Below are 14,641 nucleotides of genomic sequence, written 5' to 3'. Positions count from 1 at the left end.
GCTACTACAGGCACGGTCCTTATGCGGCTTCACTGAAGAAGGAATGATTGGCACCTTTCTTCTCAGTTAGTGTTAGAACAGCCAGCTACCCAGGCCTAGAGTCCATATGGATGTCAAAACTTACACACAAGTGTTCACACCTCACAACGTACAACCATCAAAAGCAGAAATGATCCAAACGCCTGTCGACCGACAATGTCACACAAGGACAAGCCTGGAGCCTGGACCATATAGTACCTGTCATACAAAGGGAGGGCCAGAGTATACAGCATGAAGTCCTTGTCAAATGTGGGGAGAGCCAGGGCATGGGGGACACAGTCCCTGCCCTAAGGGAGAAGCACTGATAATACAGCCCCTATGTGTATTATCTATCGAAAGGCCAGAGCACAGGGAATGCAGCCCCTCTTCCTACAGGGGAAGGACAGGAACAGTTATGGCCTTGCAACCTGAATGGTATGAGCCAGTCACATTCAGGGCTCACAGAAACTCCCATCCACACAAAAGGAATACAGCTAAAAGAGGTAGGAAGACAAGGAGGACTACTAGCTGGTTTGAGGTGTCTTTGAGGGGGTGATAAAAAAAATTCTAGATTCAAAAAGAGGTGACATTGTATAAACATGCAGATACACTAAACCAGACTGTCACTGTGACAGACAATGTTTCATTGTATAAACACGCAGATACACTAAACCAGCCTCTGTCACTGTTTCATTCAGTCCATAGCCACTGGGCCTGGGTAGCCAGTTATCATGGTGGAAACAAATGGCAGAAGAGGTTGCTCCTCCATTGAATCTGGGACACAAAAAGAAAGGCAACATGGGGCCGAGAACCAAACCTCCCCTTTGGGACATACCCTTGATGGCCCAATTCCTCCCCTGGGTTCACCCCATGAAAGTTCTACTTCTGAGCAAGAGTCATGGCATCAATCAAGCTCTCAGTACACAGCACTTGAGAACAATCACAACCTAAACTTCAGCAACTGCTAAAATATGTGCTGCAAAACCATCATCACAGAAAATGCTGCCCTTACTCCCCTACCCTAACACTGCAGTTTTAAATACATTATTTCTAGTATTTCAGATACAGTAACAAAGAATAAATCATTGTTAGGTAGGAAAAAAATATGCTTATAGGAAAACCCAATAATTTGGATATTGAAGCAAAGCCTCACAAGGTCTCATGGGTAAACAAAGTATAAGCTTAGAATTCCCACACAGAGCTAAGTCTATCGGAGTTCTTTCCTTTTTCTCACATTGCGGTCACTCAGAAGCCAGGTGCACACAAGAGCTACGAGCGCCACAAAGCCTTTGAAATAATGCACACAGGCTGAGCGCAGACCAAAGGACAGGCAAGGGGGTACGTTGGACTCATCACCATGGGGACCTCAAAAATCATGAGGAGGCGTCTGGGGAAGACAGACCCCAGCACTGGCTCCTCTTGACTCTTTACAGATAGCCAGTGCAAGAGGTATCCAGTCCTGTGCTCCCTAAGCCTGGCAACAGCCATTCTCCAGAAACCTGCAGAGAAATGTCAAGGAAGTGAGTGGCTACTGGTGCATAGTCATGATATTCCTCTCAGGAAGCAGAAGTGCCACTAAAATCACTCTGGAAACCCAACTGACATGGAAGAAATCAATTTCTGTACACGCAGGGGAAAGCAAGCACAAAGTCAAGAGAACATGAGACAGGCACGGGTGCTGGAAGACACAGTGGGACTCCCAGTTGCTTTACCTTTCTCCACCACTTCTGCATCACTCCTCCTAATAATAAACTACATGTCCTTCCAAACTAACAGCACAAAGACACAATATGGCTGTGCTGGCAGGCAGAGCAGCCCTGGTAACATACCTTCAGAGTTCAGGGTGATGAGTGTGACATTGCTTCCAATGTTCTGGTTTCCCGGCTGGCCGCAGTTAGACACGGAGTCACTGGCCTCTGACCCACTCTCCCCATCTTCATTGTGACTGTCATCCTGACCTGGCACTTTCACCACGATGGTATTCTGTCGACGCCCAGGAACAGCGCTGGTGGGAAATAAACACAGCAGCCCACGCTGTGAGAGGGACATGAGTGGCACACTGAGACTAGCCCTGACTCACTGTGCTGTGTGGACTTATCCTAAGCATGGACCAATGTACAAGGTGGAGCCCCCAACATGCGGTATGTCCCCACACGCACCCTCCATGGAGATGAGCAGCAACATCACACAGAAACAGTCTAAGGCAGAGAAGACACATAATATAAAGCAACTGCTTAAAAATATGAATAGCACAAAATAAATAAAATCATAACTCACTAAGACTCAGCCTAGAATCCTGCTTTCAGATCTCAGAGGTCATTCTAAGAAGGCTGATTTGCACAATGGTCATCGTGTGTCAGAGAGCCCTCATCCATCATCAATGCTGTCAGACACCCAAGGTGACTCAGCCTCCAAAACACCTCCACACTCCCCATGACTCCCACAAACAAATCCTAGGAGCAGCTTCCAAGGCCATCAAGAATGCCAGTAGTCCCCTGGGAGTCATTCTTGGTACCGGGCCCTGAAATACAGCAGCAGCCAACAGCTAGCAGCAGAAAGTGCTCAAAAAGATCCAAGATTGATTTGTCTTCTGCATGACCCTGTCAACATTTTGGACTATGACCTATTACACACTACAGAGGAAACGAAGCTCTATTTCCCACCAGCAAAGTCACAGGGGCCTTAAAACTCTAGTTATCCCCAGAGGCAGGAGCCACACCAGGTCCTTCCTGGACTTGACCCCATACAACTAACACTCCACACCCATGACCTCAGTGCAAGTCTGGAAACCCATCCTTTCCCCAGCAGCCTGGCTGGCCTCCAGCACCCCCACATCACACCCTAGACCTCCTGTTTCCTAGAGAACTGGACTAGAACAAGAAGCCAGAACAAAATTGGAAAGAGTCACACCCCACAGAGGGAAAAAAGCATGACAGAAATCTGTGAGAACACTGCTGGTAACCAAAAGGTGACAAAGCCTTGCTGAGGCACAGAGCCAGAGCCAATGGGCAGCGGCCCCCCACAGGGCATTGCCATTGTACACTTTCATTTCTGACTGGAGCTCCATTCAATACATCTAAAAAAGAAAAGGCATAAGAAAAAAGCCACAAACTCCACACAGCTCAGAAGAGGATCGACTGCAGGACAGACAGATGGGAGTGGCAAGATGACCATGTGCAATCCTTGGGCATCTTCACACACCAGATCTAGCCCAGAGGTCCTCACAGCTGCCACATCTTGCGCTCTCTCACCCACCATCACTAGGCACCAGGCTGGCCCTCCCTGACCTAAGAACTATGGTGGTCGCTAACAGAATCAACCTTGTGACCACAGACATGGACATGTGCTTGGACTGCGGCCTGGCTCAGGAATGCTCACTTATCCTCATGACAGTGGCAGGGGAAGGTGGGGTGGTGGTGGCTACTGACTTGCTAATGATATTATCCAGGGAATCCGGTGCCCTGTTGCTCAATGGGTCTTCCATCTTGGCTACAATGGCGTTCTGCCGATCATTGTTGAGTATTACTGTAGTCTGGGGGACGACGCTATGAAACAAAAGAATCACAAGAAAAAGAAGACCTTAAAATAACAACATTCATTGTCAGAGCACATCGTCATTCAACGGGGTCAGCTTCCAGGGCTTGTGCCAAAGAGCACGGACAGTCAGGGACAAGTAAACTGGAGATGGGACTCTCCAGTTTCCTGCTGCTTACTATCTTTGGTTGAGGCAAATGCTAATGTGGGCAGGCTGGGCTGTGGACAGTTAGCAGAGTGGGGAGGACAGGCTAAGGCACTCTGCTGTCCTGTACACCTGCACGTCATCTCAGCAACAGGTTTCCATGAAAAACCAGCTTCCTTTCTTTTTCCTTCCCTTGTGAGTAGGTGTGTGTGTGTACACAACTTACATATGAGTCTCATGCAGAGGCCAGAGTAGGACATCAGGAATCTTCCTCTACTGCTCTCTGCCGTATTCTTTTGAAACAGGGTCTATCACTGAACAGTAAACTAGTCTGTTCAGCTAGGCTGGCAGGTCAGCAAGCAGGGGGATCTGCCTGCCCTCAACCCCCAAGAGCTGGGGTTACAAGACACGTACAGCCATGTCTGGATTTGTCCACGGTGTTAGGGATTTAGTATCAGATCTTCATGCTTGCAGAAGCATGAGCTCTTACCACGAACCAGTCTCCTAGTCTGGTTCGACCTCTTTCAACCGCATCCCTCCCAAACCATGACAAGGCATGAGGGTCTCACAGCTGCCCTCCTCGATGTTATTCTACTTCTATACTCTAGAATGCGGCAGTCAAGCCATGGGTAGCAAAGGGAAATGTGTATATACACCACCCGCAGCCCTCTGCAAAGTGTAGAACCAAAACAAGAGGCCATGAGGCCTGGCTTTGAAAATAAATTCTAGTAAACAATGAGACATGGCCCAAGAACCAACGCTCAGCAACACCCTGAAGGCAACACTAGGGTGCAAGTGAGCAGGACCAGCAGCTGGCTCTCAAGAGACTTTTTCACACGCCAGTCACCGTGTCAACTCTTAGCACTCCATGGTATCGGGTTGTCTAAAGTGTGCTCTGCTCTGAAGAGCCAGGACTGGAAAGAACTGCCACTTGATGCAGTCAGTTACGTTACCTGAAAGCCCAGCGTCCTCATCCAGAGGAAAGGGTGCTCCATCCACATGAAAACCAGCCACCTGCCATGGTCACTGGCCGCTCCACATACCCAGGCACATTCCCAGAAACAAAGCTGATTTTCCGAAATGCAAATGTGAAGTACCTACATGTCAGGCTAGTTTGTTTCTCAGTCATTCTATGTATTTTCTGGTAACACCTACAGTTGCTCACCAAAACATGATGGATCCAAAGTGATCCAAAGTAACCCTGGAGAGCTCTGCCTGCTGCTATGGTCCTGTGAGGCCTCCAGCATTCACACTCCTAAAATGACATAAACCATGTAGGACCTGACACATACACATTTACACAAACAGCCATGTGCACACAGAAGCCCCACGCACACGTTATGAAGCAATTACAGGTTAACAGGGAGCACACAAGGGCCTGTGAACACTGTCGTCAGCTGTGAAACCTGAGCAGCCTGCATCCAAATCAACAGAAGCAAATAACCCTTAACACTGTATAAGACTGCAAGTCTCCTTCAAATAACCCTTAACACTATATAAGACTGTAAGTTTCCTTCAAATAACCCTTAACACTGTATAAGACTGCAAGTCTCCTTCAAATAACCCTTAACACTGTATAAGACTGCAAGTCTCCTTCAAATAACCCTTAACACTGTATAAGACTGCAAGTCTCCTTCAAATAACCCTTAACACTGTATAAGACTGTAAGTCTCCTTCAAATGTCACCATTTTCCACATGTGCACCTGTATAGCTTGGGGCAGTATGGTCTCCTGCACAAGTCCAAACAATGTCCTTTTCACAGAAACACAACTTGCTCTGCCACCTCCTGGGTCTCTCTAGAGAACCATCTGTGTTTGGGCTTTAAGAACATTATGTAAATGGACTTGTAGGCTGTCTACAGCAGCAGCTCAAACTTGTTGCTTCTGTGGCTGGGGATTGCTCGACAGCATGACAATGTCAGTCTTGTTCACTGAAAAGGAGTGTTTATAGGTTTCCACATGACCACAAACTCCTGTGCCATGGTCACGAGCACAGATGAAACTGAGCACAACTGCCGGGCCGTGTAGGAAGGACACCTAGTTTCCAGAGACCGGGCCATGCTGCTGCCCACCTGGGAGCTCCTGTCTCTCCATATTTCTCCCAATATCAAGGACTGTCATCGTCGTTTGTTTCATCTAACAGGGCACAAGGTCCCCCCTGACTCTGACTAGTATATCCTAGTGGCCAAGGAGCTGAGGATTTGCAGGTACCCTCAGGCCAGTCTCACACAGTAACAGAGTGATTCACTTACTATTGAGATTAGAGCATTCTGGCTTTAGAACATCTTCACCTGTCTGTGCTACTCTTCCTATGCTCTTCTCAGCTTTCCCAAGTCAGCCTGCCTGTCTGCCTTTCCTCCCACCTCCCTTCATCAAACTGTAGGATCCTTTGCCTGGTTCTAGGCTCCAAAGACCCCCTATGATCTTAGATCTTACAGCTGGATCTATGATCTACAAGGGGGCTCCAGGGCCAACTGTAGAAAGGCTAACCGTGCAGAGAGTGGCTTCTGCCCTTGTTACTACCTGGGCTGTCCCCCACAGTAAGACTTTTCTATTCTGCTCCAGGAGTCAGCTACCTACTCCCCCTTGGTTTGTTCTTTTTAAATTCTCTTTATGACCTCTATCCATTCTTTTAAGATCTTGAATTAAATATATATATATATATATAACCCTAGCTGCTATTTCTCTATTTAAAAAAAAAACTTAGTGAAATAAAGGCTGAAAAGATGGCTTTGCAGTTGAGAGTGCTGGCTGCTCTTGCAAAGTACCTGGCATCAATTTCCAGTATCCACATTGTGGGTAATAATCACCTATAGCTCCAATTCCTGGCAGATTAATGCCCTCTTCTGGCCTCCATGGGTGTTACAGGCATGTAGTATACTTACAAACATGCCAGAAAAACACTCAGTACAAAAATAAATCCTTTTATAAGACTTAATAAAAAAAAATAAGAATAAAGGAAATAATATAACCCATAGACTGTTGGGACTTTTGGAGATGGGATCTGGTTTTTGAGACAGCGTCTTGGTATGTATCCAAGTCTAGCCTCAAACTCACAACTCCAGCCTCCACCTCCCAAGTGCTGGAATTACAGGCAAGTACTGTCCAGTTCTCCAGTGATGTTAATTTGTAACTGAGATTACACAAGCTGAATATTCTTGCCTTCACATGACACTATTCAGTTGGAAAACATGCTCCACACCGTGGGCAAAGTGCATCTGTGGGGCAGGCTGTGAATTAAGTCCCTTTCCTCTGCTGTGGCCAGAGGAGTGTCAGTAATCAGTGTCTGGCATGCCTTCTGGGTCTAGAAAAAGGACAAGCATTGACTGCAAAGGCTAAGAAAAGCCGGTGATTCTTCCTAGTACTGTGAGACAAAACACCAGGGTGCCTTCAACATGGACAGCATGAGATGGGACACTGAGTGAAACAAACACACACAACATGAGATGGGGCACCACGGTGCCTTACACTTACAAAGTTACACAGGCAAGCACTCGCAGACACACACAGCATGAGATGGGGCACCATTGTGCCTTACACTTACAAAGTTACACAGGCAAACACACGCACACACAATGAGAAGGGGCACTGTAGTATCTTCCACAGAGGCTACAATCCAAAACAGAGACAGAGCACCTAGGTGCCTCTGCCATAGAGAGTCTCTCAGAAGGACAACTCACCTGCCTGAGACTAGAGTTGACAAGGCACAAGTTAGACATTAACCCAACATTCTCTAACAACAACTTCCAAAAACAAAACAAAAGGCCAACCTTACACTACTACTCACAACTCAGAACTTTCTGAGGGAAGCCAGAGCCCCCGTAAGAGAGCCGAGGGCTATTTTTACTTTTACAGTTTCCCTGGGTAATTCTCAGAAGACCTCTGGCCTAAAATCTAAACAAGACAAAAACTATTACAACAACCTCCAAGTTACACACACCCAGGACACACTGAGGGGCAGCTCTGCTAGATTACCTCCCTGCACAGCTGCTCCTCCCTGATAGTGTCCGCTTAGCACCTCTGGTTTATGGTGTGTCCTCTGCACAGGGACCTTTTGTGTAAGAATGCATTGTCAACACCTGAAGACCTCGAGCCACAATCAAAGCCCGCTCATTTCAGGCCCAAATGAAGTCAAGACTGGGCTCATACTCAGCCAAGTGTCTTGGGGTTCTGGGGTCTTCATGTTGTTGGCCAACACCCCGAAGATGACAGGAAAATGGAGCATCATAGCCTACATGCAGCATTAAGCACACAAGAAACAGGCTGTCTTGAGACGCCTCATCCACCAGTCAGAAGTCAACTTTGGGCATGGAAGATAAGGGAGGTTTGAAGTCCAGTGGGTTTCCTGGGGTGTGACCAGCATGCCAGTGGTCACTTAGTGAATGACAGCTAACTTGGGGCCACTGCGGCTTGCAGAACACTGAGCAGGGCCATGAATCACCAGAGCCACAGCACTCCAGCCTTCCACTTGACCCCCTCTCCTGACAGAGACACTGATGTCAGAAAGGTCTCCCCTAAGCCAATACAATGGCTTTTGTCTGTAATCCTGGACTGGCGAGACTGAGGCAGAAGACTGCTGGGAACTGAGGCCTCCTGAATGAGAAATATGGATCCAGATGGCTGCACTGGCAAACTTCTAGACTTAACACTTATTAAAGGCATGGCACTAGTTATATGACATCAGAATAAAGGGTATGCTGGAAGGACAGACCTTCTGAAGATGAACCAAAACTAGCCCTGTGAAGCACCTTCAGAAAACAAGGTTGGGAGTGGGGCAAACAAGAACAGAACACATGGAAATGAGCTCACGGCAGATGCAGTAAAGGCAGAGAAATCTAAGAGGAGAAGGAAAATTCCAGTTAACAGGGTCTTGTTACCTAGGTCAGGTTGCTTTCAATTCACAGCATCCTCTAGGGTCATCCTCCTAAAGGTTAGGATTAAAACCATGCACCATGAGAGGGAGCCCATACCTGACACTGCCTGGATGGCCAGGAACCAGAGGCAGGACTGCCCAGAAACCCAGGATAGAACCAAACAAAAAAAGTATACCACATCCCAGGCTCAACTCTTTTCAAATCCTACAGAAAACCCACTGAAACAAAGGTACTTGGGGCTGAAGATGTGTCACAAAGGTTGAGTGCCTGCCTCCTATGTGCCAGACTTCACGCCAGTGTTGGAGGTGAATTTAGAAATGAGCAAACAATTGGAGGGGATGGAGTCATGGCTCTTTCAGGACATGAGATTAGTTACTAACACCCATATGGAGTGGCTCCCAACTACCTATAATTCCAGCTCCAGAGGAGCCAACATCCTCTTGTGGCTTTAGAAGGGCACACACACGTAACACAGACCACACACTCATACACAGACTACACACATACATGTAAATATTTTTTTAAGATTTATGGGAGCTGGGGATACAGTTCAGTCAGTAGAGAGCTTGCCTAGCATGCACACACCCTGGGTTTGAGCCCCAGCACCTCATAAACCTCAACACTCAAGGCAGTCAGAAACCAGTCTAGAATACCTAAGACCTTGCCTCAGAAAAGGGGTTTGAACTGCATATACAATTGTAAAATACTTAGAAATACCAGGACATGTACAAGAGCTGTACTGGAAGAAACTCGTGAGACAATCACAGATGGTCATGATGACAACTCTTCCAGGAGCGACCTGGACCAACCCAATTTCCTTCAAAGAGCATGCGTTCTGCAGGTGCTGAAGAAGTCCTCTGAGATGTCAGAACACTCACAATCTAACAGGACAGCTCGCTCTGCTGTGCTGACTTTGGGGGCTGGAGCATGTCTCTGAGTCAGCAGGGTTTGCTAAGGACTCCCCAAGCTTTGTGTGTGTAAACTGGTACCTCACTGGTTAATGCGCAGCCCTGATGTGTAAGAGGAACGTGTACAGCTGTGCAAGGTAGCACAGGCCAGGCACGAAGATCAGGCATGACATTAAACAGAAACATCCAGAACACAAAATTAGATAAGAAGTAAACAAGCCCATCACGGCCGAGAGACCAGACACTCCACAGTCAAACAGCCCTATCTTGATCCTAGCACGCTCTGAGCCTCCAGAGCAGAGGCTTCTGAGAATGCTGATGGCCCTGAAGCAGAAGCACGAAACACGGGTTCCCACAGCACTCCAGGAGACCAGCTAGGAGTCAGAGCAGCTTCACCATGACTTTACTTCAACGCAAGACAAACGATCCTAAGCACTGAGAGTCGTTGCTTATTGTATAACCATTCTCCATCACACACTTCGTCTCTAAAGTCAGTTCAGAGAAAGGGAAAGAATTCTTCAGGAAGTTTTGTGCAACTGCACTGAGGGAAGCTTTAAATCACCTTTTTTTTTTATTTTTGAAAACCACTATATACAAAAACTTTTCATTCATCACAGCTTTTTATCATGTGTGTTTTGTTTGGGTTTGCTTTTGAGGCCTAGTCTCATGCTGGCCTCGAACTCACTGTGTATTCAAGGATAACCTTAAGCTGCTGATCCTTCAGTCTGTACCTCCTGAGTGTGAGGATGACAGGCATATGCTACCACATTGGTTTACACAGTGCTAGCAATTGAACCCTTCCCCACTAAACCACCTCGCTAGTCCTAAGACATTTTTAAACCTTTAAAAGCAAAATATCTATTGCTTTTAAAAAATAAGGAACAAACATTGTCCGAGGTAAGAGTCTTAATTAAAAACAAACAGAAATGGCTGATTTGAAAAGTTGTTATCAAGCAATATGGTTCTACAAGACACCCGTGGAGGCAGCATGCTATCACTTGCTCTGTCTGGGTACTGCCTGCATGGCTCCTGGCCTGCATCTGTACTGTACCAACACTCCCTGCTCAGCTATGCTATACACCACAGCCTTCCTTCACCGGTCTGTGTCTAGCTGCAGAGAAGAGCAGGAAGGTGACTTGTTCGCCATCTGTATAAAGACGCCTGTACCAGCCCGAGACCATCTGGTCAGGGAACACGTTACTGGCTTTATTGGAATGCTTCGAGCCCAGCTTTAAAGGATGGCTTATAAAATCACAGACTTCCACAACGACGTAAATGCTTCAACACCTACTGCTTCTCCAAACATCTTCAGCATTAAAATACCTCGTTGCCATCCCTCCAAGAACAGCTATTCAAAGTCAAATGACATACCTGCAGGAAAGACACAAGCCAGGTGCAACAGAAGCAAAGTCCATTTCCAATTCTGGAAGCCAAATGCCACTGCTGGATGAAACCCCATCCCTGTAACCTCACAAACATTTTTATCATGATTAAGCTTTGGCATCAAAGAAAACAGGCCTTCTTTTATTTACTTTTTTTTCTTGAATTTACTCACTCAGGTGCAGAGTCTGAAAATCTGGACCCAATGCCAGCTGAGGCTGGCAGTGTTCCACAGCCTTCTGTCTGCCAAGGAGCACAATTAGATGAGCATTCCTTGAAGTTCACAAGAGCCTCAGACTGTCTAGCCAGGTGTCAATGACCAGCAGGGGGCATAGATTTCCAGAGCAGAGAGAAGGCCTTGGGGACCACCTCCTGCTATATCTAGACCTCTGTAGCCTCTCCAAATGGAAGACAGTGTCCTAAGCGCTCTCTGGAGGCCTCCTTAGAGCTGGAAGACCGAGGCCAGCACCATGTTGGTCCGGTGAGTTACAGCCACAGTCAGGTGTTAAGTTATTTTCAAGAGTATATCATCCAACGTAAGATCATTCAGCTTATGTACTTCTCTTACGTGTCCAAGGCCCAGATAAACAGAGCACAGTACTTTATCATCTAGTACAAAACTGCCTTTTAGCTGTTTCTAGAAACCAGGCTATGCCCCACGGCCCAGGCTCTGTGTGAACAATTCTCCTTTCTTCTCTGTGTCTGTCCATCAATGAAGTCATCCACCCTTCACTGAAATCCTGGGATTCAGCTCTCAGCCTCCAGGCAGCTCTCAAGCTTCCTGTTAACAGCCTTCTAGAGAACATGGCCCCTGTCACCACCACACCAAAGTAGAAAAGTGGTCCAGATCTCCATCTTTCTAATGAGGAAACCGTGACTCAGAAATGTCTAGGACATGGGAATATCTAACCAGGTGAGCCTGACACCCACTGCTTCCAAACACACGGAATTCCAAAGCTTGTGCCCTTGAGGCAAGGCCACAAAAACCAACCCTCTCCTACTCCAGGTCCTCTCATAACCTAGCAGAACTAGAACAGAGAAAAAGATGTTCTCCAGTTCCTGAAGACAGCCTGTTCCAGGAGTGATAAGGACTGAGGTGTTATGGCCAAAACAGGCAGTACCTTCTGAGGGAAGAGGACCACTGCCTTTTTAATCTCCTGCTGAAGACATCAGTGCTGTGTGGTGCAGGCCCAGAAGCTCGGGAGTCAGTGTGACAGATGTGGCTACCAGAGTCTAAGTGTGGACAGACAGACTAAGGTGTCCTTCAGTGCCAGAAACAATCTCATCTAACACACACCCTCCCACAAATGCTCCAGTCCTGAGCATTCCCATGAAGACTGTGTCGTCCCATGTGGAATTCAGACAAAAGACATCCTTGCGGTTTATATGCAGCTTGAACTTTCTAGGAATTCAACTACTGGGTCAGTCTAGAAAGACCTACACTTTGCATCACTGGAAATGGCACAAAGAATTTGCCATTCTTAACACTCCACTGCCCACTGGTGATGTCTACAACCACAGCCTCAGCCCAGAGGCGCTACTTGAGGCTTGTCTCCCATCCATCGCTGCTGCCATCCACTCTGTCAACTCTTATAATAGCTCTATTTCTGAACAGTATGTTTGGGACAAAGGGGTATTTCAAAAACAACTGCCTTAAGAGGCAATCGGTCATTTTGAGGGCTTAACAGAGAACCTGCACAGACACTGGCAAGTGTCTGTAGGGAGACATATGGTGAGCTGTGCAGTCCACTTCAGTCTCAAGAGCAACTCTGCCTCCTCGGAGAAGCTAGACACGCAGTTTCTTCCCAACAGAGAGAGTTGAGAGTGAAGCTGGCATGCTCTGGAGAGCCAACAACGAGTGGCTCTGCCCTGCGGGCCTCATTAGGAGCCATCTCAGAAAGAGGAACTGGTACTCCTGAGCACCCCAAAACCATCCAAAGTAACTCTTACTCCCCCTTCCCATATACTCCCTTCCAAATCCACAAGGCACCTACTGCTGCTCTAGATACCAGCACAAAGCAAGGTGGCACCCAGCAACCACCCACACTGCAGCAAAGTCACTGGTGTCCCTCTTAGCTTGCTGTGGCTCTCACTGCCACCCCACTGTTCTGTTCTTCGCAGACCCAATAGGCAAGAGGCTGTGGAGCTTGGAGCACAAAGATAACACGTCCCACTATCACAAGCAGATTTCCTCCTACATGCTGTAGGAAAGAATGCACTCAGCAGGAGCTCTGAGTGGCGCTGCTGCCCAGAGGGATCTCATGCCACAACCCTATGGACCCAGGGATTGGAAAGACACCTTCTGAGGCACCTTTCCATCCCACTAAACCAAGCATGAAACATCCAAGCCAGTAGAATACAAACCATACAAAGCTCTCTAGGAGAAGGCTACAAACCTTCTATTTAAAAATTAGGCACAGTGTAAGTCTCAGAGCTAGCAGAAAGTTTGCTATGATCAAGTGAAATTTATAAATACCAGCCCTGAAGAAAACATAGGCAATGACCAGCCAGAGGTAGGAAAAGAAAAGAAGCAACATACATGGGCCAAATTCACGGCCAGGTGCAAAGAAAGAAGAGTTCATCTGCTTAAGCCAAGAAGAATGCTGGAGCAACTCAGGTCGTTGCAGCACAGAGCCTGTGCTTGGTTTCGGTCTAGGTGAAACCAGCACCATGGAACCACCAGGGCAGATATCCGGGGCCAGGGGAGATCAGTAACAGCGGCGCCTGGGTTGGCACAGGAGCACTTTTCCCAGGGTGGCCTGTGGAGCTTTGGCTCTCCGGTACTTACCATCGCACTTTGTTGCAGGTCTGGGTGGCGCCAAGTGGGGAACCAGCCACCATGGGGACCTGGATGGGACTGTGCTGTTTGTTGGTGACCAGGTCTAGCTTTTCTTCCAGAGATTTGCAAGTAGCCTCAAGAGCTTGCAGCTTGGCCTCAATGCTATCCAACCGCAAACATATCGTCTGGTTAATAGAGTACAGGAAAGACTGGAAGTGAAAACAGAAAAGCTTCAGAGAGGGTGTTTTACCCTGGGAGGGGCAAGTCCATGGACCCTAAACAACTGGCTCCTAACTCCACCCAGTCTAGCCCTGGGCCGTGCCTAGGGATTCAGTGAGAAGCCCAGCCCTCTGTACCAAACAAGACTCTTTTGCAATCTCACCTACACTAAGACCATAGAGTAATAAGCTTACCACTGTGTTCACCCATAGAGTCACACATTAAAACTACAAAATCTTTCTTATGATGACAGATTATACCTAACATCCAAACAACAACTGGAAAACATGGGCCCTGCACTCACATTGTATCAAAATACACACACATACACAGAAAAAAAAATGGCTTGCCATTCACAGGTATACCCCCACAGAAACCTGGCAATGACACCCCCCCAAGGACCTTCTAAATAGCAAGCATGCCACCTAGTGGCCCACAAAAGGAGCAGCCTCCAACTACCAAGCTGAAATCAGTAGCCAGCCATGTTTAAAAGCAGTCAGGAACATGCAGACCAGAGGGAAAGGCTTTGCTCCTTCAACTGCCAGTCCTGTCAGAAGCCACCACATGCATGACACAGGAGTTCTACTACAGTGAAAAGAGACCTCTAGGCCAGCATTCAGGATGCTGGTTAGCGAGAGGAAATGCAGGAATAAGGCCAGCAACATCTGAAGGAAACAGAATAAGGATTCGCCGGGCAGTGGTGGCACACGCCTTTAATCCCAGCACTCGGGAGGCAGAGGCAGGCAGATCTCTGTGAGTTCGAGACCAGCCTGGTCTACAGAGC

General features: G+C 47.5%; 1 protein-coding gene across 9 annotated transcripts in view; it reads right to left on the bottom strand.

Moving 5' to 3' along the window:
* Positions 1 to 14,641, bottom strand: part of Banp (BTG3 associated nuclear protein) — a 72,637-nt gene that overhangs the window by 33,547 nt on the left and 24,449 nt on the right. For 6 of the 9 annotated variants that reach the window (XM_013354941.2, XM_013354956.2, XM_013354946.2 and 3 more), the window contains 3 exons: positions 13,648 to 13,847; positions 3,447 to 3,563; positions 1,848 to 2,023 (listed from right to left, as the gene is read on the bottom strand). In XM_013354941.2, the coding sequence (XP_013210395.1) occupies positions 1,848 to 2,023; positions 3,447 to 3,563; positions 13,648 to 13,847 (493 nt within the window). The remainder of the gene's footprint in view (positions 1 to 1,847; positions 2,024 to 3,446; positions 3,564 to 13,647; positions 13,848 to 14,641) is intronic. The other 3 variants (XM_013354952.2, XM_013354954.2, XM_013354962.2) reach the window with 1 other exon arrangement.

This window comes from Microtus ochrogaster, chromosome 4, assembly GCF_000317375.1.
Source record: "Microtus ochrogaster isolate Prairie Vole_2 chromosome 4, MicOch1.0, whole genome shotgun sequence".
NCBI classification, from domain to species: domain Eukaryota; kingdom Metazoa; phylum Chordata; class Mammalia; order Rodentia; family Cricetidae; genus Microtus; species Microtus ochrogaster.
Note: the sequence above shows the minus strand (reverse complement) of the source record. Positions and strands in the feature narration are given on the sequence as shown.